This window comes from Lampris incognitus, chromosome 6 (assembly GCF_029633865.1).
Source record: "Lampris incognitus isolate fLamInc1 chromosome 6, fLamInc1.hap2, whole genome shotgun sequence".
Classification (NCBI taxonomy): domain Eukaryota; kingdom Metazoa; phylum Chordata; class Actinopteri; order Lampriformes; family Lampridae; genus Lampris; species Lampris incognitus.
In genome coordinates, this window is record NC_079216.1 from 21,755,259 (window position 1) to 21,779,273 (window position 24,015).

The 24,015-nt window shown below is 43.7% G+C and overlaps 1 protein-coding gene across 1 annotated transcript in view; it reads right to left on the bottom strand.

Moving 5' to 3' along the window:
* The window catches only part of far1 (fatty acyl CoA reductase 1), a 46,819-nt gene extending 23,244 nt beyond the window's left edge, over nucleotides 1–23,575 (bottom strand). Inside the window, exons 1-4 of the mRNA XM_056281953.1 lie at nucleotides 23,487–23,575; nucleotides 10,922–11,046; nucleotides 4,021–4,137; nucleotides 1,720–1,895 (exon numbers count right to left, since the gene is read on the bottom strand). Coding sequence (XP_056137928.1) covers nucleotides 1,720–1,895; nucleotides 4,021–4,137; nucleotides 10,922–10,990 — 362 coding nt within the window. The 5' untranslated portion in view covers nucleotides 10,991–11,046; nucleotides 23,487–23,575. The remainder of the gene's footprint in view (nucleotides 1–1,719; nucleotides 1,896–4,020; nucleotides 4,138–10,921; nucleotides 11,047–23,486) is intronic.
* Nucleotides 23,576–24,015: the final 440 nt, after the last annotated feature.

Below are 24,015 nucleotides of genomic sequence, written 5' to 3' on the forward strand. Positions count from 1 at the left end.
TATGGAAGCGATTTCCATATCACCCAACACTAAGATGCAGAATGGTAACTAAAATGGGACGAGGTTGGTAGGTGTGCTACAGGCATTTGATCACCGAACACCCAAAACATTAAAAACCACCTGCCTAATATTGTGTAGGTCCTCCTCGTGCCACCAAAACAGCTCTGACTTGACAAGGCATGGACTCCACAAGACCTGTGAAGGTGTCCTCTGGTATCTGGCACCAAGACGTTAGCAGCAGATCCTCTAACTCCTGTAAATTGCGAGGTGGAGCCTCCATGGATCAGAATTGTTTTTCCACAAATCCTCGATCGGTTTGAGATCTGGGGAAATTGGGGGCCATGGCAACACCTCGAACTCTGTCAGGTTCCTTAAAATATTCCTGAACAAGGTGTGCAGTGTGGCAGGGTGCATTATCCTGCTGAAAGAGGCCACTGCCATCAGGGAATACTGTTGCCACAAAGGGGTGAACCTGGTCTGCAACAATGTTTAGGTAGGTGGTACGTGTCAAAGTAACATCCACATGAATGCCAGGACCCGGGGGTTCCCTGCAGAACATTGCCCAGAGCATCACACTGCCTCCACCGGCTGGCCTTCTGCCAATAGTGCATCCTGGTGCCATCTCTCCCCCAGGTAAATGACGCACACACACTCAGCCGTCCAACGTGATGTAAAAGAAAATGTGATTCAACAGACCAGGCCACCTCCTTCCATTGCCCCATGGTCCAGTTCTGATGCTAATGTGCCCATTGTAGGTGCTTTCAGTGGTGGACAGGGGTCATCATGGGTACTCTGACCGGTCTGCGTCTATGCAGCCCCATACACAGAAAGCTGTGATGCACTGTGTGTTCTGACACCTGTCTATCATAGCCAGCATTCATTTTTTCAGCAATTTGAGCCACAGTAGCTCTTCTGTGGGATTGGACCAGACGGGCTAGCCTTCACTCCCCAAGCAGATCAGTGATCCTTGGGCGTCCATGACCCTGTCGCCGGTTAACCGTTTATCCTTCCTTGGACCACTTTTGGTAGGTACTGACCACTGCATACTGGGAACACCCCACAAGACCTGTCATTTCGGAGATGCTCTGACCCAGTTGTGTAGCCATCACAATTTGGACAAAGTCTCTCAGATCCTTACGCTTGCCCATTTTTCCTGCTTCCAACACATCAACTTCAAGAACTGACTGTTCACTTGCTGCCTAATATATCCCACCCCTCAACAGGTGCCACTGTAACGCGATAATGTTATTCACTTACCTGTCAGTGGTTTTAATGTTTTGGCTGATTGGTGTATATAGCAGTTTTTTTCCCAAACCACTTTACAATTTACGGCTCACATTTTACACACTCATATATCGATGTCGGCGTCAACCAGCTCATCAGGAGCAGTTTAGGGGTTAAGTGTTGTGCTCAGGGACATCAACACTTGTGCCGGGAGGAGCCGAAGTTTGAACCAGCAACTCTCCGGTTGCTGGACAACCTGCACTACCTTTGTAGGTGTGTATGATTTACAAAGTGCAAAAATAAAGTAAAACAGCAGTAACATTGGGACATCTGACAAAATGACATTGGGGGGGGGGGGGATCTGAATCAGCATAGAGTAGGAGTAGATATGTTCGAGTGTGCATGTGCAGTATCTTCAATTTATTTCCAGGCTTGGCATTCAAAAAAATCAGGCAGATACACAAGACAACTAAGAGACGACAGTGGGTAACTCACTTGAGTGGTTCATTAAAACGGATGGTGGCAGCACAGTGGAAGACGATGTTGATGTGTTCAACCAGTGTATCCTGGTCCACTTCACTCAGATTCAGCTCCGGCTGTGTGAGGTCACTGTTCACCGCGATGATCTTCTTTGCAAATTTTGGCTGCTCATCTTGCAATCTGTCAAACAACTGATCAGAATAACAGATTTATCTCAATGAAAATAAGAAATACAGAATTCTGGGGTTCAAGCAAACAAAGACTGTGAGAAGTTGAGAGCTTCAACAGCTTAGTTAAAAATATCCACCAACTTTGGTGACATTTGGAAAAAACCCATTGATTTATGGCCAAATTTGCACTAGGCCCATGCACGTTTGGAACTGGTAGCGCCCCCTATTGAGCGATTTCAAAACGTGGTTCAACATTGTTATGAAACATATCCTGCGAGTTTTATAATGATTGGACAATCTTTGATTTATTGTCTGATTTGTGTTATGCCAGGCCCATTTTTTGCAGTAGTCAAGTCCATTGTATTTGTAGAGGCCATTATCACAAATTACAACTTGATTTGAGGGAAACTTTCAGGGTATGTTTCAGGTATTTGTGTGGAAATATCCTGCAAGTTGTGTGTCAATTGTCCCAACGGTTGTTTACTTTGGTCTATTTATGTGCGGATCCACACCCTTTTCAAGTTCAATTCCTAATATCTTGAAAACTAAATAAGATAAACAAGTTTTATACAATACAACACAACTTTTTATAAGCTTTGTCCAATAATGGCCTGCGGAACATTTTGTAACAATCGGACCTACGGTTTAGATGTCGTCAAAAATGTGTTTTTCAAAAAATTCAAAATGACAGAAAATCTAGTCAGGTGGACTTCAGCGTTTCTTGGGGCAAATCTGTAGCGTGAGGACAGATGGACGTCTGCATCAAGTTTCGTGTAAATCGGACTTATAGTGCAGGAATTATCCATCCATCCATTATCCCAACCGCTTATCCTGCTCTCAGGGTCGCGGGGATGCTGGAGCCTATCCCAGCAGTCATTGGGCGGCAGGCGGAGAGACACCCTGAACAGGCTGCCAGGCCATCACACAGGGCCGATATATATATATATATATATATATATATATATATATATATACATACATACATACATACATACATACACACACACACACACACACACACACACACACACAAACATACACACACACACACACATTCACACCTAGGGACAATTTAGTATGGCCAATTCACCTGACCTACATGTCTTTGGACTGTGGGAGGAAACCAGAGCACCCGGAGGAAACCCACGCAGACACAGGGAGAACATGCAAACTCCACACAGAGGACAACCCCCGAGGTTGGACTACCCCGGGGCTTGAACCCAGAACCTTCTTGCTGTGAGGCGACCGCGCTAACCACTGTGCCACCGTGCAGGAGTTATGACTTTTCAAAAAAATTTGACCTTTAATTATAGCGCCCCCATCAGGTCGATTGACCCCATCGGGTCATTTCTTGGGCAGCACTTGCACACAACTTCCGATCAATGGGCAAAATCTCATGTCTCTACCATTTACCATCTCACGGGAATTTGCGCAAACCTGCATACACACAGTAATATTTAGAAACACAAACAAGTGTGTACAGTCAGGGTAAAAACCCTGATTTTCAAAACGTAGATAAAAATAAAACCACTCCCTATCCCGCATCCTTTATGTTCACTTCTATCCCATTTTCTGCCTTTCTTCCAAAGATCCTTGCCTCTCCACCCTGAAATCTACTTCTTCCTTATTACCCACGGCACATCCCATTTTCTGTATTGCCATCTATCTAATCATCAAGGGATGGGCAGCATGAGCCAGAAAGAGCCGGTGTAGTGTGGGATTCTATTAGTCAACCAATAGTCTTTGCTAAGGATCTTGATTTGTAGACTCAGGTGTGTAACTGCTTGGTTGGAACAAAGACCCACACCCACACTGGCCCTTTCTGGATCATGTTGCCCATCCCTTGGCCCTTCCTACAGCCTATAAACTTGAATATCTCCTTTTTCCTCCCATAAATGCATGCTTGAGTAGTGAATGGCCTTTATCTTCCATTTTACACTCTCCTGCAACCATCATGTCCACTGATTTGCTTTCCCCAGATATTCCCATTTAATCTCCTGCTCATCAAGAGACTGGTTTTAGCAGTGCCAACTTACAGGCTTCTGTTCTGCTTACTGTCTGCCAATCTTTCCCAACCATCCTCTCAACCATCCATGTCCCCAAAACCCATTTTCCTATCCAATTCGTCCTTCCTTCCCCTCCTCACCTTGCAATTGAGCATGTCAGCAATGCGGGCTAGAGGGCTCTGGCCGGCTTTTGGTCTGACCATCACATAGATAGCTTTGACTTCAGGGCAGGATCTCAGTAGCTTCTCCAACAGTACCTGAGTAGATGGGTAAAGAATATGCATGAAATTCACTTGAAATGACAAAAGGGTTGGGCATCGAGAACCGGTTCCAAGTTAGAACCGGTTCTAAAATTCCGATTCCAATGGAGCAAAGAAGAAAATTTCATTTTGATTCTGTTTCGGTTCCTAATCGAATTTTGTGCTGGTTCCAGTTTCAGTACCAGGACCTGGCTATCAGTCTGCATGGCTGTGCCCATAGTTATGCAAGTTGCATGCATGCATGTCTTGCCATCTGCCAGACTACACACTGGTGGCTCTTTCTGGACTGGACGATGCAGCATAAAGTGATACATCTTGTTTTAGTTCCGTTTTGTAGGAAGATCAACAAGAGTAGCAAGCACACAAGTCTGGGTAGAGCCATGTGCCATCATGGACTGCAGCACTCAAAAGCATGACTTCCATTTTCTTCGGAAAAAATGACGGGTCGGCACAGTGCAACACCTGCGCCAAACTTATTTCATGCAAGAGATAACGCACTACTAACATGACAAAACACAAAGTGTTTTGTACACGAGTGTACCGCATTGTGACTTGTTGCGCCGGTCTCCCTCACATGGCTCATCCTCCTCAATCAACCCTCAGCTGACGGCCAGCAGCAGCTCAGCTGTATTTTTTCGTAGATTGACATTCGCATAGAGTTCCTACTTCTCTCTCCTCAACACCTATGTGGGCCACAGCCCCCCAAACTAACTCCCCGAACAGGCGCCCCAAACGACCAGAGGAAGCACTAGTGCAGTGACTAGGACACACACATCCGGACATCCAGCTTCCCACCCACAAACACGGCCAATTGTGTCTGTAGGACGCCCGACCAAGCCAGAGGTAACACGGGGATTTGATCCGGTGATCTTCATGTTGGTAGGCAACAGAATAGACTGCTATGCTCCCCAGATGCCTGATGAATATATATTTCAAGAAGAGGGAAGAGCAGGGTGACGTGTAATAGTGGAGGAAAGTGCACACAGGTGGACAATTTTTTTTGGTGGGGGGGGTTCCCCCTTTTTCTCCCCAATTGTACCCGTCCAATTACCCTAGTCTTCCAAGCCATGCTGATCTCTGCTCTGCCACCTCTGTGGATCTAGGGAGGGCTGCAGACTACGACATGCCTCCTCTGATACATGTGGAGTCACTAGCCACTTCTTTTCACCTGACAGTGAGGAGTTTCACCAGGGGGGCATAGCACATGGGAGGATCATGCTATTCCCCCCAGTTACCCCCCCCCCCGAACAGGCGCCCTGACTGACCAGAGGAAGCACTAGTGCAGCGACCAGGACACATACCCACATCCAGCTTCCCACCCACAGACACCGCCAACTGTGCCTGTAAGGACCCCCGACCAAGCCGGAGGTAACACGAGGTGAACTATATCTTACGCAGGAGGCGTGATCTGAAAGGCATTGGAGACTGCAAGGTGGAGATAGGAGAGAACGAAGCTAGGAAGCATCGGATGGTGGTCTGTAGGATGACTTTGGAGATCAAGAAGAGGAAGAGAGTGAAGGCAGAGCCAAGGATCAAATGGTGGAAGTTGAAGAAGGAAGGCTGTTGTTAGGAGTTAAGACAGGCACCGGGTGGTAGTGAACAGTTGCCTGATGGCTGGGTAACCACTGCAGGGAGACAGCTAGGAAGGTACTTGGTGTGTCGTCTGGATGGAGGAAGGAAGACAAGTTGACTTGGTGGTGGAATGAGGAAGTACAGCAAAGTATGCAGAGAAAAGGCTTGGCAAAAAAAGTGGACTGGTCACAGAGATGAAGAAAGTCGACAGGAGTACAAGGAGATGTGACGTAAAGCGAAGAAAGAGGTGGCGAAGACAAAGGAAAAGGCATATGGTGAGTTGTATGAGGTAGGTGGAAAGAGAAAAGGACTTGTACCGATTGGCTAGACAGAGGGAACGAGTTGGGAAGAATGTGCAGCAGGTTAAGGTGATGAAGGATAGAGATGGAAATGGGTTGACAAGTGAGGAGAGTGTGTTGAGAAGGTGGAAGGAGTACTCTGAGGGGCTGATGAATGAAGAAAATGAAAGAGCAGGTTGGATGATGTAGGGATAGTGAACAAGGAAGTGCAGTGGCTTAGCAAGGAAGAAGTGGGGGCACCTATGAAGAAGATGAAGAGTGAAAAGGCGGTTGGTCCAGATGACATGCCTGTGGAGGTGTGGAGATGTTTAGGAGAGATGGCAATGGAGTTTTTAACTAGATTGTTTAACACAATCTTGGAAAGTGAGAGGATGCCTGAGGAGTGGAGAAGAAGCATACTGGTACCAATTTTCAAGAATAAGGGTGATGTGCAGAACTGTAGCAACTACAGAGGTATAAAATTGATCCGCCAAAGCATGAAGATATGAGCAAGAGCAGTGGACGCTAGGGCAAGAGGAGTGCTGATGATTAGCAGAGCACCACATATGTGATGTTTGCTTTGAGAATGTTGGAAAAGTATAAAGAAGGCCAGAAGGAGTTACAGTGTGTCTTTAGAGAATGCATATGACAGGGTGTTGAGAGGAGGTTTGGTATTATAACAGCAAGTCGGGAGTGGCAGAGAATTATGTAAGAATGGTGGTACAGGTTATGTATGAGGTGAAGTGTGACAGTGGTGAGGTGTGTGGTTGGAATGACAGATGGGTTCAAGGTGGAGGTGGGATTATATCAAGGATCGGCTCTGAGCCCTTTCTTGTTTGCAATGGTGATGGACAGGTTGACGGACGAAATCAGACCGGAGACTGTGGACTATGATGTTCACGGATGGCATTGTGATCTGTAGCGAGAGTAGGGAGTAGGTTGAGGAGACCCTGGGGAGGTGGAGGTATGCACTGGAGAGAAAAGGAATGAAACTCAGTAGGAGCAAGACGGAATACCTATGCATGAATGAGAGGGAGGACAGCGGAATGGTGAGGATGCAAGGAGTAGAGGTGGCGAAGGGGGAGGAGTTTAAATACTTAGTAATGGGGGTTCTGGAAGAGAGGTGAAGAAGAGTACAGGCAAGGTGGAGTGGGTGGAGAAGAGTGTCAGGAGTGAAATGCGACGAAAGCAAGCATTAAAAGTGAAGGTTTACAAGACGGTAGGGAGACCAGCTACATTTTATGGTTTGGAGACAGTGGCACTGACCAAAAGACAGGAGGCAGAACTGGCAGAGTTGAAGATGCTAAGATTTTTGTTGTGAGTGACGAAGAAGGACAGGATTAGGGATGAGTATATTAGAGAACAGCTCAGGTTGGACGGTTTGGAGACAAAGAAAGAGAGGCGAGACTGAGATGGTTTGGACATGTGTGGAGGAGAGATGCTGGGTATATTGGGAGAAGGATGCTGAATATGGAGCTTCCAGGGAAGAGGAAAAGAGGAAGGCCAAAGAAGAGGTTTATGGATGTGGTGAGGGAGGACATGTAGTTGGCTGGCATGACAGAGGAAGATGCAGAGGACAGGAAGAGATAGAAACGGATGATCTGCTGTGGCGACCCCTAACGGGAGCAGCCAAAATAGTATTAGTAGTGTGTATGGTTAGTTTTGGCCATCAGATCAAAAAGTCAATGGAACCCTTTAGAAGAGCATGGAAGCGTCCTAGTAACTTGATATTAAGTGTTGTCACCTTATATCTTTAACCATTTGAGATCTTTCTTTCCCCTTTAGATTTGTTTTACTTAGGTAAGACAGTAAAGAATGCTATGACCTGGTTAAGAGACAGAGAATGACATGCTAAAGTGTTGGGATGGATTATACCCCAAAATGTTATAGTCTAGAGCCCAAGTGTTAGATGGTTGAGCTACATGGAAGCTCCATTCCTTGGCATTTAGACTGACTTTTGAAACAGAAGGCCCAGATGACTATAAAGGCAATTTCTCAGAATTAAACCTGTGACGCATACAAGGTTAGATTCCCAGTCCTTTGTAAGCAAACCTTTGTTTTATATAACAGGACTCATGAATAAAATACATTTGTCATATCATTGGAAAAAAAGGCGGGTGTAATCCAAGAAGCCAGAGACTTTTTTCTCTCAAAGTGAACTGGAGAAGACAACATTGGCCAACCGGTCCATGACTGCGGATGACAGTCAAGTAAGCTACAGCATAAGATGAGCTACAGATATGTGGTAATACATGTCCTTATATTAAGTTTTATAGTCTTGGTGACTTGACCTTGACCTTGCCTCGTGGTAAATATCAATAATAAAATGTGATTAGTTAGTAATGAAATATTGTCAGAATCAGAATCAACTTTTTTGGCCAAGTGTGTCTATGCACATGAGGAATTTGACTCCGGTACACAGCAGCTTCTAGCACCTGCAGACATCACTCACACACAAAAAAGAAAAACAAAAGCAAAACAACAAACATTTGATATTGTAACAACACACAAGTAATGATAATAATAATACATTTTATTTATGGGCACCTTTTACAGCACTCAAGGACGTCTTACAGAACACGGTTAAAAAAAACAAGCAGCACTGTATCAAACAGCATAAGATCAAAACAAAGCAGGGTAGACAATAAAAAGTTAATACAACAGATAAGTATAAATCATCATATGCACAAAACTCAGTGAAGCGCGTATCAGACTGAGTATGCCAGTTTGAAAAGGTGCGTTTTCAGATGGGATTTGAAGGTTGAAAGAGAGTCAGTGTTGTGAATTTCTTGTGGGAGAGAGTTCCATAGGCAGGGGGCAGAATGACTGAAGGCTCTAGTCCCCATGGTAGTCAAACGGGCCGATGGTGTAGTGAGTTGGAGAGCAGAAGAGGATCTGAGAGTGTGGGAGGGTGTGTGGATATGAAGGTGTTCAGAACGATACGAAGGAGCTAGGTTATCAAGGGCCTTAAAGGTGAGGAGCATGATCTTGAAGTCAGTACGGTATTTAACAGGGAGCCAGTGGAGTTGCTGAAGAACAGGAGTGATATGATCTATGGAAGGAGTTCTGGTAATGATAGGGGCAGCTGAATTTTGGACCAACTGAAGTTTATGAAGACACTTGAGGGGAGGACCAAAGAGGATAGAATTACAGTAGTCAATACAGGATGTAACCAGGGTGTGAGTGAGTATGGCTGTGCTTAAGTGACGGGCGAAGAAGATTAACATTGCATAGGTAGAAGTATGCACACCGAGTAACATTATTGATGTGAGCTTCAAACGATAATGTGTTGTCCACCTGATTCTATTAGGAATTTTACTGTGAGCTGGCAATGGCAGCCAATATTGGGTTCAACTTCTTTTTTTGCTTGTAAGTTCAGGCAACATTCAAGATTGGCAGAACATCCAAAAGAACAATGGCAATTTTTTTCCCTAAAGTGTCCAGTTCACACAGTGGAAACTAAAATTTGCTGGAATAAGGACAATAGTTTACCATTCTGTTTGGCTTGTATATTTTCATGCAAAAACCCAGCCATTCTAGAACCTCTCACATTTTTATCAAGCTTGCATGCACAAGATAGATTTGTATCTGCTTATTTAGCCAATACCTAATAATGTGCTTGTTCACGTGAACATGCAAACACTAAATGCCTAAACTCTTATTACACCTTATAGTGAACATATTGTAAACATTGCATTGTTGGGTAGACGGGTCTATGTTTGTGGAGACTTCAAGCTAACCCTCTGAAGTGAATCCTATATACTTCTTCTGCTTCCAGTGCGGGAAGATGGAGGCGCAAATTCACGTTTGCAGCAGCCTCACCCAGTACCGGTGTGGGAAGATGGCGGCGCGAATTCATGTTTGCGGCGGCCTCACCCAGTACCGTCCATGCAGTGTATTTGTCCACGTCTGTCTTCATTTGATGGCTGAGGGAGTTTGGTCTGCTGCGTCCTGTGGGCCCAAGGACCACGGCCCTGACCAGAGCTGTGCCCAAAGAGGATACACCAAGGGCGGTCTGACAGGACGAGGAAACAGGGCAGGCTAAGCTAACTGCTAGCCCACGCAGACCGGCAGTTCCGATAACACTGAGAGCGGACTGGTGGCAGCATCGCCTAGCCTTGACTATGTTTTTAGTGTTGTCAGGTGGAGTGCGGGGAGGTGTGTCGAAGGTGTCTGGCTGGGAGAGCTGGCGTTGGATCGGCTGAGGGAGCTTGGTCTGGTGCGTCCTGTGGGTCCACGGACCACGGCCCTGACCGGAGCTGTGCCCAAAGAGGAAACACAGGACACGGAAGTGGGGAAAGCTAAGCTAACTGCTAGCCCATGCAGACCAGCAGTTCCGACAGTCATCCTGCTTGGCGTTTGTTCCCCTGGACAGTGATTTTTTTTTTGTAGTTTCGATATGTGTTAGTTTGGATATATGTGTTCTTGTAGTTCTTGTAGTTTTTGGATATGTGTTTTTGTCTTTGTGTTGCACTGACAAAATGACAAAGTGTTTCTGATTCTGATTCTTAAACAATGAACAAACGGAGTTGAGTCCATGCCAGTTGAATAGGCCCTCATCACATCCTAATAAAAACACATTGTTTGCCAGCGTTCCTTGAGAAGAGTTGTTAGAACATGTTCCTCCTTTCATGTGCCCTCTGAAATGCACACTATATAAATATGCACACTTGGCAAGCCACAAGACAACAAGTTAACACTACTTTTACTCTCACTCAAGATTATCCAACTCCCCTACTGATGTTCATCAAAAAACATTGAAAAATGTAACTCTCATACCTGCTCAAAATAATGAAATATTTAAACAAATGTCTTCACAACTCCCACAAATCTCAGAAAATGTTAAGATTTCAGTAACATTTATTCCTTGTGTTTCTTGACCAGTTTTGTAGACGTCCACATAACATGAACCGTTTTGACCATCGTTTTACCTTGCCCATGAACCCTGTTGCCCCGGTGATCAGTACATTCTTCCCCGCGTAGTATTCTGGGATGTTCATCTTGGCAGCACCAACATCAACAAAATGGGCTTAAATCGTCCTCGACACCACCCCACCTGCAGGCAACAAAGACGACAATGTTTAAAATTGCGGGATTAACTTTTAGCCTGGATTTAAGATTGCAAGACCGAATTCCCGATGAACAACAGTAAAGCTCACTTGAACCAAGGGGAATTGGAAAATGGCGTACGACATATAATGAAGCCAAGCTTGCAATTCAGTAAAGATGTGTGCACGGCATGAATTGAAACAGGTTTTAAAGTCATTTAAGAAAACAGTTCAACTAACAGCTAAAGTTCAATTAAGATTACATGGCACAGGGAAAAACAAATATTCAAAGTACTGCTAAACAATACTGGTTAGATTAGCACAACAAAAGATTAAGTCAAGTTTATTTGCACAACCCAAATTCACAGGGTAGTCCTGCAGGGCTGTACAATCAGTACAATATGTGGAATAAGGTGAGGCTCTCATAGGTTCAACATTACAGCTACGTCAACATTCAAAACAAATTTAACAACATCCCCTACCCCAACCCCACCCACCCCCCACACCCGACACAGAGCAAAACAGATCTGCGGAGTCGGATGCCACAACAATGCAGTGGGATCCTGCTGTAATTGCACCATGGTAGTCTCAAGGCTGAGCCTGCAGAGCCCCCTGGGTCACGGCGGTCTTGCTGCTGCCAAGGTGTTAATCGTTAAACCAGTTATGCAGCTTCGCATGCGTACAGACCAGTGAGTAAACTCACACGAGTGAACTGACTTGAATGCATTTCTTTTCAAAAGCTGGTGACAGGCAGCCAACTGTAGCTGGGATCTCACTTGAGAAATACCTTCTGGGTGGAGAAAACGATTTGGTATTTCCATCTTTCATTTATTTGTTGTAGAGCTTCTCAAAGGAAATTAGCTAATGGGGAAATTTAGAAATGTAGGTCTTGCATAAAGCCACAAGTCCGAAAAGGGAAAAAAGTGCTTCCCTTTAGAGAAGTCTGCTAACATACATCATATTAAACACAAGTAAACATGAATTCTGGCTTTAGTTTAGCCCACTGGTCCACTCCATTTTTTATTTTCAATCCACACCTCAGCCTACACATCAGCCACTAAAAAAAACAAGTGTGGACCTTTGGTTCTCATACGACAATAAAAAGATAAAATGGTTTTGAAGATGAGCCAATTTCATTTGCTTGTCTGGCTTTGACCTGTTTGTTTATTTACCCATCCTGTAGACTGGGTGAAAAATAAAAAATGAAAGTTATAATCCCCCCCACCCCCCCACCGCTGTACTAGCTCTCCCTGGACGCCTGCTTAGTCTGTGGCCAATGCTGCAGATGTACTCTACCATTTGCTGCATCGGCCCCTGTGCCAAGTCCCCAGCTCCAGCTGCATGCCTGTCAGGCATCCCACCAGCACAGCCAGCCTTGGCCTGAAGGGAGCCTGTGTACCAGTCCAGCCAGGGAAAACACACTCGTGTGCAACAAAGAAACCCACACATCCATTCTCCAGCGTAGAAAAGGCCCATTTTTAAAGTTTAAACATAAAGATTCCTACAGGGAAGCTTTTCAATAGTATTCAATAGCACTGATTTTACTCATGCAAAACTTTACTAGGCACCCTTAAAAACCAAGACTATACAATACAACTGAGGTGATAAAGATCACGCACATTGTGCAACCAGTCACTGTCATATTACACCCCACTGTTAGGCTGCAAGTTTGGATTGTGTCGTCAGTGATATAAAATGTAATTTCTGGGTATTAAGAAAAAAAAACAACAACTGGCCTGGATGGGGCAGAGACTGAGCAGCTGAAACCTGAAAGACAAAGGCCTGAAGAAATCTGTTACTTTACTGCAAAGCCTTCGACTTTCACCACACACACACCTTCTGCTCCATTTCATCATTTCAAGTCAAATTTGTAAGTGTGCTCGTGTCTTTGCTTAAGCCATATCTGTAAAAAGTGAAGACGGGAGCCAAGAAAATATACTGCATGAATTCGGATTTTACTGCCTTGAGCAAGTTCTCTTGTTTTGCAGACTAGATCTCTGCTTAGTATAATTACTGCGGTTGTATTTGTGGCAACATTAACTCGTTAAACATCAAGTCTGGGAGAACTTAAGACCTACTGGGACTGTGCTCATTTCTATGACATGATTCTTGGAATGACAACAAAAGGCCAATTCTTCCTTCTGCGGCGCTCACATTCAAGACCACTGAAATGATTTTAAAAAATTATCCGGTTTGGGTTTAACTTGCAGCATGTAGACCAGGGTTTTCCAAATCAACACAGATAACATACAATATTATCAACACCAATAAACAGTGTAGAGCTGTTTGTTAGAACTGTCATGGTTGCATCCTGTTTTTCTATTGTTAACAATGTACACTACATTCTTTGTTGTAATTAAATAAATAACACAGAGGCGTCAACCGTAGCTGCCAAAAAGAGGTTTGAAATGTGTTACTGGCTGAGCAGGAAACTTAACATCTTATTTCAGCGTGAGGCGACGCTGGTTTCTGAGGACAGTGTGTTCTAACACCAGAACAGCCGAGATTTCACTCCTACTTTAAACGACCACGGGCAGTCAAAATGACGGCCGGTTTTTAAACTCTATAGTCTGCCAAGACAAATACCCAATTGAGATATTAATGCATTGCATACGTTAGTATGTCTGTTAGGAAACTAACTGACACCAAAATTAACATTTTAAAAACTATACTATTTTTTAAAAATTTTAACTTTATGGAGACATGGTCGAACTTGAACAGCAAAATTGAAAAAGTGAAAATATTACCTGAAAATCAAAACGGAAAACACATATTGCTAATCTAACAAACGTAACAAGGCCTATTCCTTCTTTCAGCTTTTTCCCTGTTTTTCAGGGGTCGCCACAGCAGATTTTACAGTTTCCACCAGGAGCCTGTGAGGGCACAGTGCCAATGACCGTTGTTCGATCTGGTATGGTCTTGTCAATCTGCATATTGATTTGGCAAAATTTTACGTCGGATGCCCTTCCTGACACAACCACTAACCCTATGGACGGGGGCACAGGTAAAGCGCTGGATGCCATCCCAGTATTCATGGACTTGCGCCCATGCCTGTCGCTATAAACGTAACAAGGCCTATAAAACATGAAATGTAAAAAAAAAAAACAGAACTTGAAAACAAATATTAAAACATTCCCAAACAACGACCGGAACTTAAAAACAACTAGAACGACTGTGGGCGGTCATTTTGACAGCCGCGGTTTTTAAAACTCTATATTCTGTCAAGATAAATACCCAATTGAGCTATTAATGCATTAAATATGTTAGTATGCCTGTTAAGAAACTAACCGACAGCAAAATTAACATTTTAACAACTTTTAATACTATTTTTCAAACAATTTAAAATGGCCGCAGTCCAACGTCTGTAAATACTGCAATGCCTTGGTGGTAGTCATGGTGCGTTTGTAACAGCGTCTGTAACCAGACATGTTTGGCAATGATCAAATCAAGTTTAGGCTATTATTCTGCACTGAGTACGCTAGAGTGTTTCTAGGACAGAGCAATGAACTTCACGAAGGAAATGATGCGACCAACACACGTCATAAATAGTGACATGACGCGCATGATCACGCGCAAATTACGAGCCGTCTTTTTGACCGGTCATGGTCGTTTAGGTAGATCTTATCGTAACTTTTTTTTTGTTGTTGGTGCAATTGGTCTAAAAATTGTTTAATTCAAACATGTGCAATTTTAGGAGAATTCAGGGAGCGGCAGGTCTGTACCCCCCCCCCCCCAAAAGTTTGAAAATCCAAAACGGCCATAATGACCGTCTTGGTTGTTCTAGAATAATTCTGGTGTTTATGACCTGGTTCTTACTTCTGTCGTTTTTGCCATCGTGAACATCAGTTATTTTATTCACCGGCTTCATTGTTGAAATCTTGGGATGGGCCCATCTACAAACAGCTTTAAAACGGCGTGGAATACCATCATTGAACCCATCCTTTCAAAAAAAAAAAAAAAAGTTCCTCAGTCAGACTTTGCACATGATTTCCTATCATGTAGGACTTCTCAGCTGCAGTGGCTAGTCGATCAGTACTGCTGCCTACATGGTATGGAGAATGGTCCTTCCTGCAAGTTGAACCAGGACGTAGCTTAGCAATGCAGTCAACCGTTTCTGATGATATTGGACATTCCAGGTAATAACTTTAAACTTTCATTTTTGTTACACTTCCAAAATGTTGATAAACGTGGGTTAAATTGGACTTATTAAAACATGTCCAATGGTGGTATTCCATGAACTCAGTAAGACACCGTTGTAAAGCTGTGTCTAGTGGTGGTCCCATGTCCGAGATCTCCAAAATGACACTGGTGAATAAATTAACTGATATGTACAATGGCAAAAACTACAAAAATAAGACCAGTTGTGTGTGTGTGTGTGTGTGTGTGTATATAAAACCCTAATTATTCTCTAATGGTAATCATAGCGTATGGAGAGTGTTTTCTAAGAACTGTGCAGCAGGCGTCTTTTGACAAAAGGTGTTCAACAACTGGGGCAAGTGCCAAGAAAGAATCAAATGCGTGAAATGAAAATGCATCAAACTCGAGATCAGGAGCAGACCTCATGCAAAAAATCTGTCATAGGCTATTACATTACACTGGTCTACAATTCAAACTGGATTTCTTTTACTGAAGGGCCGCCATGTTTGGCAAATTATAAAATATAATTTCCTCCAGAGTTTTTCACTTTTACAACTTGTAAAGACTACAGCCATGTCAGGATCATACTGGATTGAAGTCACGCATCCTGCTGGAAAGTCCTTAAAATACTGAATCTCCCAGAGGGAAACTAATTCAGTTTGAGTAGAGCTCATCACACAGTCCGTATACAATTTTGAAGTTGTGACACAAGAGCTTCTTTCCATGAACATAAATATGCACTTAAAAAAATACCAACAGATAGTTTTAAAACTAAATTAAACACTTTTTCAAGGCACACATTCAGCTCTAACAGCACACTAGTGTGCCGCAGTACACCAGCTGAAACACGCTGATGTTAGACCATTGTTTCAGAGACTATGGATCAGAACTATCATCCCAATGCTGATGGGTCCTTGCAACACAAGAACAACAATGTTCGATCATGTGCCCATGAGTCTCAAGACAAGAGACTATGTAGGTCAGTGCTTTTGTCTGCACCTCTGAATGAACAATGTGGAGTGCTCCCTGAAGAAAGCACCTGGCATCAACCCATGCTGCTGCCCTTGAAAGCTGATGATCAGTCAAGAAGGGGGGGGGGGCTTGTCCAATTCACATTCTAACAAATTGAGCTTGACTGCACTAATCTAGGCACAAAACTGATGAAGATCTGCTATGGGCCTTGATCGAGTATCAGTGAAGTGGCTACTGTACTCTACAGTCAGACTGGCAGGCAGCAAGCTGATCCCTGATGCTACATCGTCACTCTGAATAATTGATCGACACCTGCACAACATAAATTATAATACTTATAGTGGGCACTTAGGTTCCTGGGACTGAGTTAAAAGCTTTTGTCATCAAGATGGATGAAGGCTTGTAAAGGCTTGACATTAAAAAGTCCAGCGAGTTCTGGGTCTACCCCAGGGTCTCCTCCCAGTTGGTCGTGCCCAGAAAACCTCCAAAGGAAGGCACCCAGGAGGCATCCTAATCAGATGCCTGAACCACCTCAACTGGCTCCTTTCGACACGAAGGAGCAGCGGCTCTACCCCGAGCTCCCTCCATCATAAGGAATGTTGCATGATGAATATATATCATGATATCTACTCAAATATGCAAAAATAACACATTTAAGGATCTAACTGGGGTTCTTCACATTGAACCGTTTGGTAATGTAAAATATAAAATCAAACCAAAACTAGCTTTCAAATAATAATCCCCCAAATATTTCTCAAGTCATTTAGTGTATAATTTTGGGCATTAGCTTAAATTCTTATCATTAATTCTGATGACGAAATTGTGTGTCATGACATGATGAGATCTGAATTTCATCCAGAATGAATTTCATTCAGCCGTCCCAAAATCTATGACCCAAATCATTTCCCTTCTCACAAATGGCCTATGAGCATGTTTTACGTGTAAATAAATAATCTGATCAGAAACCAATAAAATACATTACTCCTACTTCATGTTGTCGTTATCAGGATAAAGTTGAAATCAGGGTAAGCATAACACGATTATTGTACCTCGATACTTGATCAATTTGTTAACACATGTAAGCAGCATAGTCAACTTGATAAGCTTTATGGAATGATGTATATGGAAGGCCACAAGGTGCACTGAACAGGATATTTTAACAATGCAAACATGGAGAAATGCCGTGTTTTGCAGGAGTCTTTAAACATGAAACAGTTATTACAGTTACATAGTCAGCAGGGTTGCCATATATAAAAGGTGACTAAAAAAACGAACAATATAACTTTCATTTTATGCCCCCAAAGGGCTTAGCCTTGGCACAGGCCTAGTTTCAGAGAGCCCTTTGGGGGCCCAACACAGGGAATGAAAGTTATGGTGAACTCCAAAGGAGTTGAATCAAGTGCAACTGGACTTGGTATATATCCGTGATGAAGTTTCGCCTCTCATCCAAGAGGGTCCCTCAGTTCATGCCTTTCTGACTAGACCAAGCTAGTCTGACTGGCTAGTGATAAGACTCAGAAATTTACCCTCTTGGAGTCGTTGTCAGAGCTATAGATGTCCATGGCTCTTTGTGTCCCGATGTTTACCAACGCCCGTCGCCAACAGAGCCATAGATATGAGTGGCTCTTTTGTGTACCGATGTTGGCTGCGCCCGTCGTTATCGGAGCTATTGATATGCGTGGCTCTCCTGTGCTCCGATGTCAAGCTGTGCCCGTCGCCATCGGAGTTATTGATTTGCATTTGTTTAGCAGCGACGGTCGTTGGGGGTGTTAGTTTCGACTTCATTATTCAGTGGTCATGAGAGTCGTTGGAGCCGTTAGTGACCGACTGTTGTTCTTGGAGGCTAGGCTTCTTGAGTCTCCTGGGTAGAGATGAAAGGACGGCATTGTAAGTGGGAGACAGGTGATGTCGCAGACCTCCTCCTCTGTTGAGGGATGGTTTTTCCAGTTTCACATAGATGGCTTCCTTCACCCCTCTTTCAAACCATCTATCTTCTCTGTCCAAAATGTGTACGTTGCTGTCCTCGAAGGAGTGTGTCTTCTCCTTTAGGTGTAGACAGACTGCCGAGTCTTGTCCTGAGGAGTTTGGACTTCTGTGTTGGGCTATCCGTTTGTGTAGTGGTTGTTTGGTTTCTCCTATGGATAGGTCGGTGCAATCCTCATTGCATTGTACAGCATACACCAGATTGCTTTTTCGGGTGTGTGGTACACGGTCTTTGGGATGAACCAGTCCTTGTCGGCGTGTGTTGCTGGGTTTGAAGTATACAGGGACGCGGTGTTTGTTGAAAATTCTCCTGAGTTTCTCGGAGACCCCAGAAACATATGGGATGACTGGGCTCTTCCTTCTGTTCCTTTTCTCCTCGTCGCTCACCTGGTTGGTCTTTTTGGAACGTGTTGCAGTTTTCACAAAGGTCCAACTGGGGTAGCCGCATGTTTTTAAAGCTCCCCTCAGGTGTTTGTGTTCTTCTCGTTGGGCCTGAGTGCTGCTGGGCACATTCTGAGTCTCATCACCAGCCAGTCAGACTAGCTTGATCTAGTCAGAAAGGCACGAACTGAGGAAGCCTCTTGGATGAGAGGTGAAACGTCTTCACGGATATATACCAAGTCCAGTTGCACTTGATTCAACTCCTCTGGATAACCATAACCTGGATGAATGAGAACATTCACAGACACGTTATTGTGTTCGTTTTTAAAATTAGACCCCTTTACATAATGCAGTCCTGCTGACCATCCAGGGCATTACTACAGGTATGGGGCCTGAATTGCTTGGGTTAGGGTTAGATCTGAAAAGAAAGATCTTGCATTTCATCAGGAAAATAAGCTTCTAAGTAGGCTAAAATTACTAGCTGGCTGTAAATTATTCAAAAATCACTACCTTAAATTATGCTTTTCACCGTTTCCACAAAAACAGACAAAAGGTCTAAAGATCTTTCATTTCACATATTGGGTCTCCAAAGGACTCTCTGAAAGTAAGCCTGGACCAAGGCATGAAATGCTGAAATTAAAACTTTGTTGTATGACTAAACCAAATACATTGTTGGAAAGGTCTCGAGTAACATTATGTCAGTCTGGAGATTGTTCTTTTTTTTAGGTTTATTAGCAGTTGGCAAACATCAATTTGGTGCATTACCCCCAATAAACGGAATGGAGAGTGGATCAAAATGTCTACTTAAAAAAAAACAACAACAAAACACGTCTTCTCAAACTAGTTATTTCAAAGGTTTCTGAGAGGGACTAAAAGCCTCTCTAAGCAGCTGCTGCACACATTCTCCAGAAACTCCTACAATGCCCAGAAATGTCCTTGGTGCATCTACAATTATGTCAATTCGCTCCGATTTTCTTTTTCCTCCAGCAGTACAATTAATTACCATTGCCAAAAGCCCAAAAACTTGATCTGGCCCTTACAAAAGCAAAACTCAGTGCGCTTTTTGACTAACTTGTTCTCCTTAGCGTCTTGTCTCACATCATTCTCATTGTTTCTCTCCATTCTTTTCGCAGTTTCAATTTCCAACAATCCCTTTTCTGCTCATCTTATTCACTTTCTCTTCCTTAATTCTTTTTGGACACTGTGCTGACCCTGTATCAGGATTTCCCTTGCAGTACATGCACTTCACTTGCACTTTCACCACTTCACAATTTTCCATGTTGCTATTGTCCTCCCTACATCTCCCAAATCTCCTGACTCCATTATATACTGCAGCAACATGTCCACATTCTTGACAACAAAAACATCTGAGAGGAGCTCGCTCATATGGCCTCACCCTGTAACTCAAGTAATCAAGGTACACTCTTTTTGGCAATTCCCCTTCAAAGGTCAAACACAAAGAATTATTAACCTTCTCTCCTCTGAATTTAGTCATTCTTGCCTCAAACAAAACTGCAACATCCCGAAATGACTCAGCCTCTACTAACAATGGCCCACCACTTATCACTCCCTTGTTCTTTGCTCTTAATCCAAGCGGGAAGCAAGTCACACAGACTTCTAAATATCTCAATCTTAAGGGCTCTATCCCTCTGACACTTTGAGATACAATCAGTGATAACCATCCCACTTGTAGTTCTCCTGATCAATTGTGAATCTCCAAGTGTTCTCCCTATAAACTTTCCAACCTCATGTGAGTCCTTGAAAATCCCGTCTTCTTTTGACACGGCTATCATCCCAACAAGATACTTGTCCATTCCCAATGACTGACTAGAATCACTGGAGCAATTTGATGTATTCCTTCTTATTTTCAAATCCTTTCATGTGTCCTCATTCTCATTTCCAATTTCGCTCTCCATCTCCGACTCCAATCCCACCCTTACGAAAATATCTTATTAACTTGATATGGTCAATTAATTTTCACCCACTTAACAATTAGATATTTAAAATCTAATCACACAAATTTATTTCCCATCCCATTAAACCCCTAAGTGTACTCTCAATTTAGTATTTACAACGTCCAATTCTAGGAGATACACTAATTTTAAAAAAAACTACAACTCCCTTGAGCAGCACAATGCAGCTTGATACAAATCAGCACCATGGTTGTAGTTCTTCCGGTTTGCAAAATTGTTTTTTTTAAATACATCTACATTTACTGCACACTGCATTTAGAAGAAGGAAAGCTACTTTAATTTGTCATTGTATTCTTACAACGAATTGTATTCTTACAGTGAATTGTTCTTCTACATTTAACCCATCCTATTGTATAAGAACAGTGGCAGCGGCAGCGCCCAGGGACCAACTCCAGTTCTTCTTTCCACCGCCTTGCTCGGGGGCACAGGCACGAGTATTAACCCCAACATGCATATCTTTTTGATGGTGGGAGGAAACCGGAACACCTGGAGGAAAACCCACGCAGACATGGGGAGGACACGCAAACTCCACACAGAAAGGACCTGGGATGGCCTGGGGTTCGAACCCAGGACCTTCTTGCTGTGCAGCAACAGTGCTAACCACTGGGCCACCATACCACCCAGTTCAGGTGGCTGGTGTGACGGGGGACGATGCAGAGGACAGGAAGAGATGGAAACGGATGAGCCGCTGTGGCAACCCCCAGAGCAGCCGAAAGTAGTAGTAGTAGAAGATTGCATAAGGCATTTTATATGGCTTCCCAAAATTGATAGACGTGAATGAAGTAGTGCCCATTTGTTTTTCACTTCATATTACGATGAAAATATTCGGCAAGATTATGAAATTAGGATTAGGGTTGGGGTCAGGGTTAGCCATCCATGGATAGTAAGATCCTGGGCTCACGTTCATATCAACAGCCTTGTCTTCAATGCAGGGCCACTGTGTCGCCCCCCACATGGTTTATTAGGCGGCTTATTTGGAACAAAGCACACAGATGTTGATTTATTTAGGATATTGTAGCAAGTACTGAAAAACGCGTTTTCGAGTTGTGTTCCAATGTTGGAAATGTTGCATTCGAAGAATTTTCTGGCAAGATGTAAAATAATCTTCATAATAACTAACAAACTACAGCTCATATACATTCACTGAATGAAAATTATGAAAGTAAAATGCACATTTCTTGCTGGAAATGTTATCAAAACCCATTTCAAAATGCCGAAACTCTTAAAATATTGCATTTTTCACTGAGAATAAAAGGAATGTCAGCCATTTTGTTTCTTTTCGCAGACAGAAACTTGACAGTCACAGCATGACACAGGCTCCACAAACATTGGCTACAAGTTGAAATGTTAATATGAAAAAAAAAATTTTTTTTGGTTCAGAAACGTCAAGATTTTAACATATCAACAGCTTGTAAAAATGTAAAATGCCAACATTTTATCCTGGCGAGCATCCCGTGACCCTGAGAGCAGGATAAGCGGTTTGGATAATGGATGGACGGATGGACTGGGTTACGTTGCTGCATCCTGGGTTTAGCGTCGCTCGAGACGATTGTGATTGGTTTAAAGAAATACAAATAAGACGGGGCGTTTTTCCCTAAGCCAGAATAATAGTGGGTTCAACCAGACCTTTCTCCAGCGCTGGCACAGCGCTCAATCGAAGTGTGGACTAGGGAGCGAGACAAGGCATGTGCCAATGGCCAACTTAATTTTGTCCAGCACATTTATTGTAGTCTACCTGTTTATATTCTGCACAATAGTCCTGATCCAGACAAAGGCAGAACTGTTAAGTCACACCATCTTTAGACATGACATGTGCCTACTTTTATTTCTGGCCAATTAACCAACTCGAGTTCAGCAATGATATGTGAAATGTCATGAATGACTGCTTCTGAGTAGCAACAGGAAGGCGTCACATTAATTTGACTAGCTGACTGCATCTGTCCAGTCACAAGATCACAAACAGAATAGGTTCGGGCTGCATTACTTGCTAAAATGACAGGAAGCTTTGAAGTGTTAATGTAGGTTATTGTTCAGATTATACGACTGTCAACGTAAAGGCAAATGTATAGGCCTATCTGACCTGAACTCACCAACTCAAAATGCTTTTAGGGAATTTTAGCAGTAGTGAGTGACTACATAGGAGCTTTCCAGTATAGTCTTGATTTATTGGCACTTTGACAAATCTGCCAATATCTTACCGTGGTATAAAAGCAATGTTTCCTTCCCCCATCACCATTTCCTTAACATCTGCCAGTGTATGGCGTTTTATGAAAGACGGGCTCTGAATAGCCAGGTCAGACCTGTACACCATAAGAGAGAAAACATTTCACAGCCTTTGTAGACTGGCTCCAAACTCAAGCGATACCGCGGGGCAGTGGGAACGGAGCTCGTGATTCTGATTACACACAGCTGATTCATATCACTACAACCACAACCATTGCTGCCACCGTCCATCCATGTTTGGTAAACGGACGAGGCTCAGACGATGCTTCCAAAAACGCTGGATATGAAAAGCTGATATACAGGACGGACGGGAAACACGCAGTGCGCGAAGAAGAAGACGACTGCGTGGGTTTCCAGCAGAAGCGCTCGTGTGCTGTGCTGTGCTAGTGGAGAGAGGCAGGACCATCAGCGTGGGAGCGCTGCATGACGCCGAACCAAGTAAACCCACACAACCGCTGTCGCCTCGGCGAAAGCGACGCGTCTCCCCCACCCGTAAATCTCGTCCGGTCACGCATTACAAGGCACAACTGCGAGTTACTAAAACGTTTGTTTAGAATTGATCTACCGAGCCGAAAAGGGAGCTCCTCCCAAATAACATTAGCCACCCCTCCATCCTCACTCACATCTCTTCCGCGGCTACCGATGCACGCTGGCGCATGTTGGAAAGCTCGAACGACATTTCTAGTTGCTTCGTTCACGGCTATGTTGCACCCTTGAGATGAAACACAACCTGCCGAAAAAAACACAACACGTTAGGTGCTGTGAAGGACACACGGTACCTGATAGAGAAAGAAAGACCGCTGTCCCTGGCTCCAAACTTGTGACCGGGAGCCGCGGGTGCTGCTCGCTGTGGCGGAGGAGAAACGAGTCGACACGAAAACAGGAAACGTTAACTGGCCACATCATGTAGCGAGCGTGACGTCACCACACCGCGTTTCCACGCTGGGAATTCTCATTAATTTCAACGACGCGTGAAAGTTCCGACGAACGCAAACGCGCAACATATCCACGTAAACGTGACAAAAAAGCGACTTTGTTTAACCCTCCCCAACAAAATCTTCACAATGAAAGCACAGAGGCGCGCTGCTAACTGAAGCGACAATTCAGGTCTTGAAAGGGAACTTCGGGGGTTGGCCAGGAATCTAGTCTCTCTGTCTGTGGAAACGCTGGAAGTTTATATCCATAAGTTATGTCCATACTGACTATTCTCATAGATTTAAATCAGCCACATATATCCAAATGTCACATTCTGTGATCTGCCAGTCTGCCACATCCGTGCTTTGTGTGTGTGTGTGTGTGTGTGTGTGA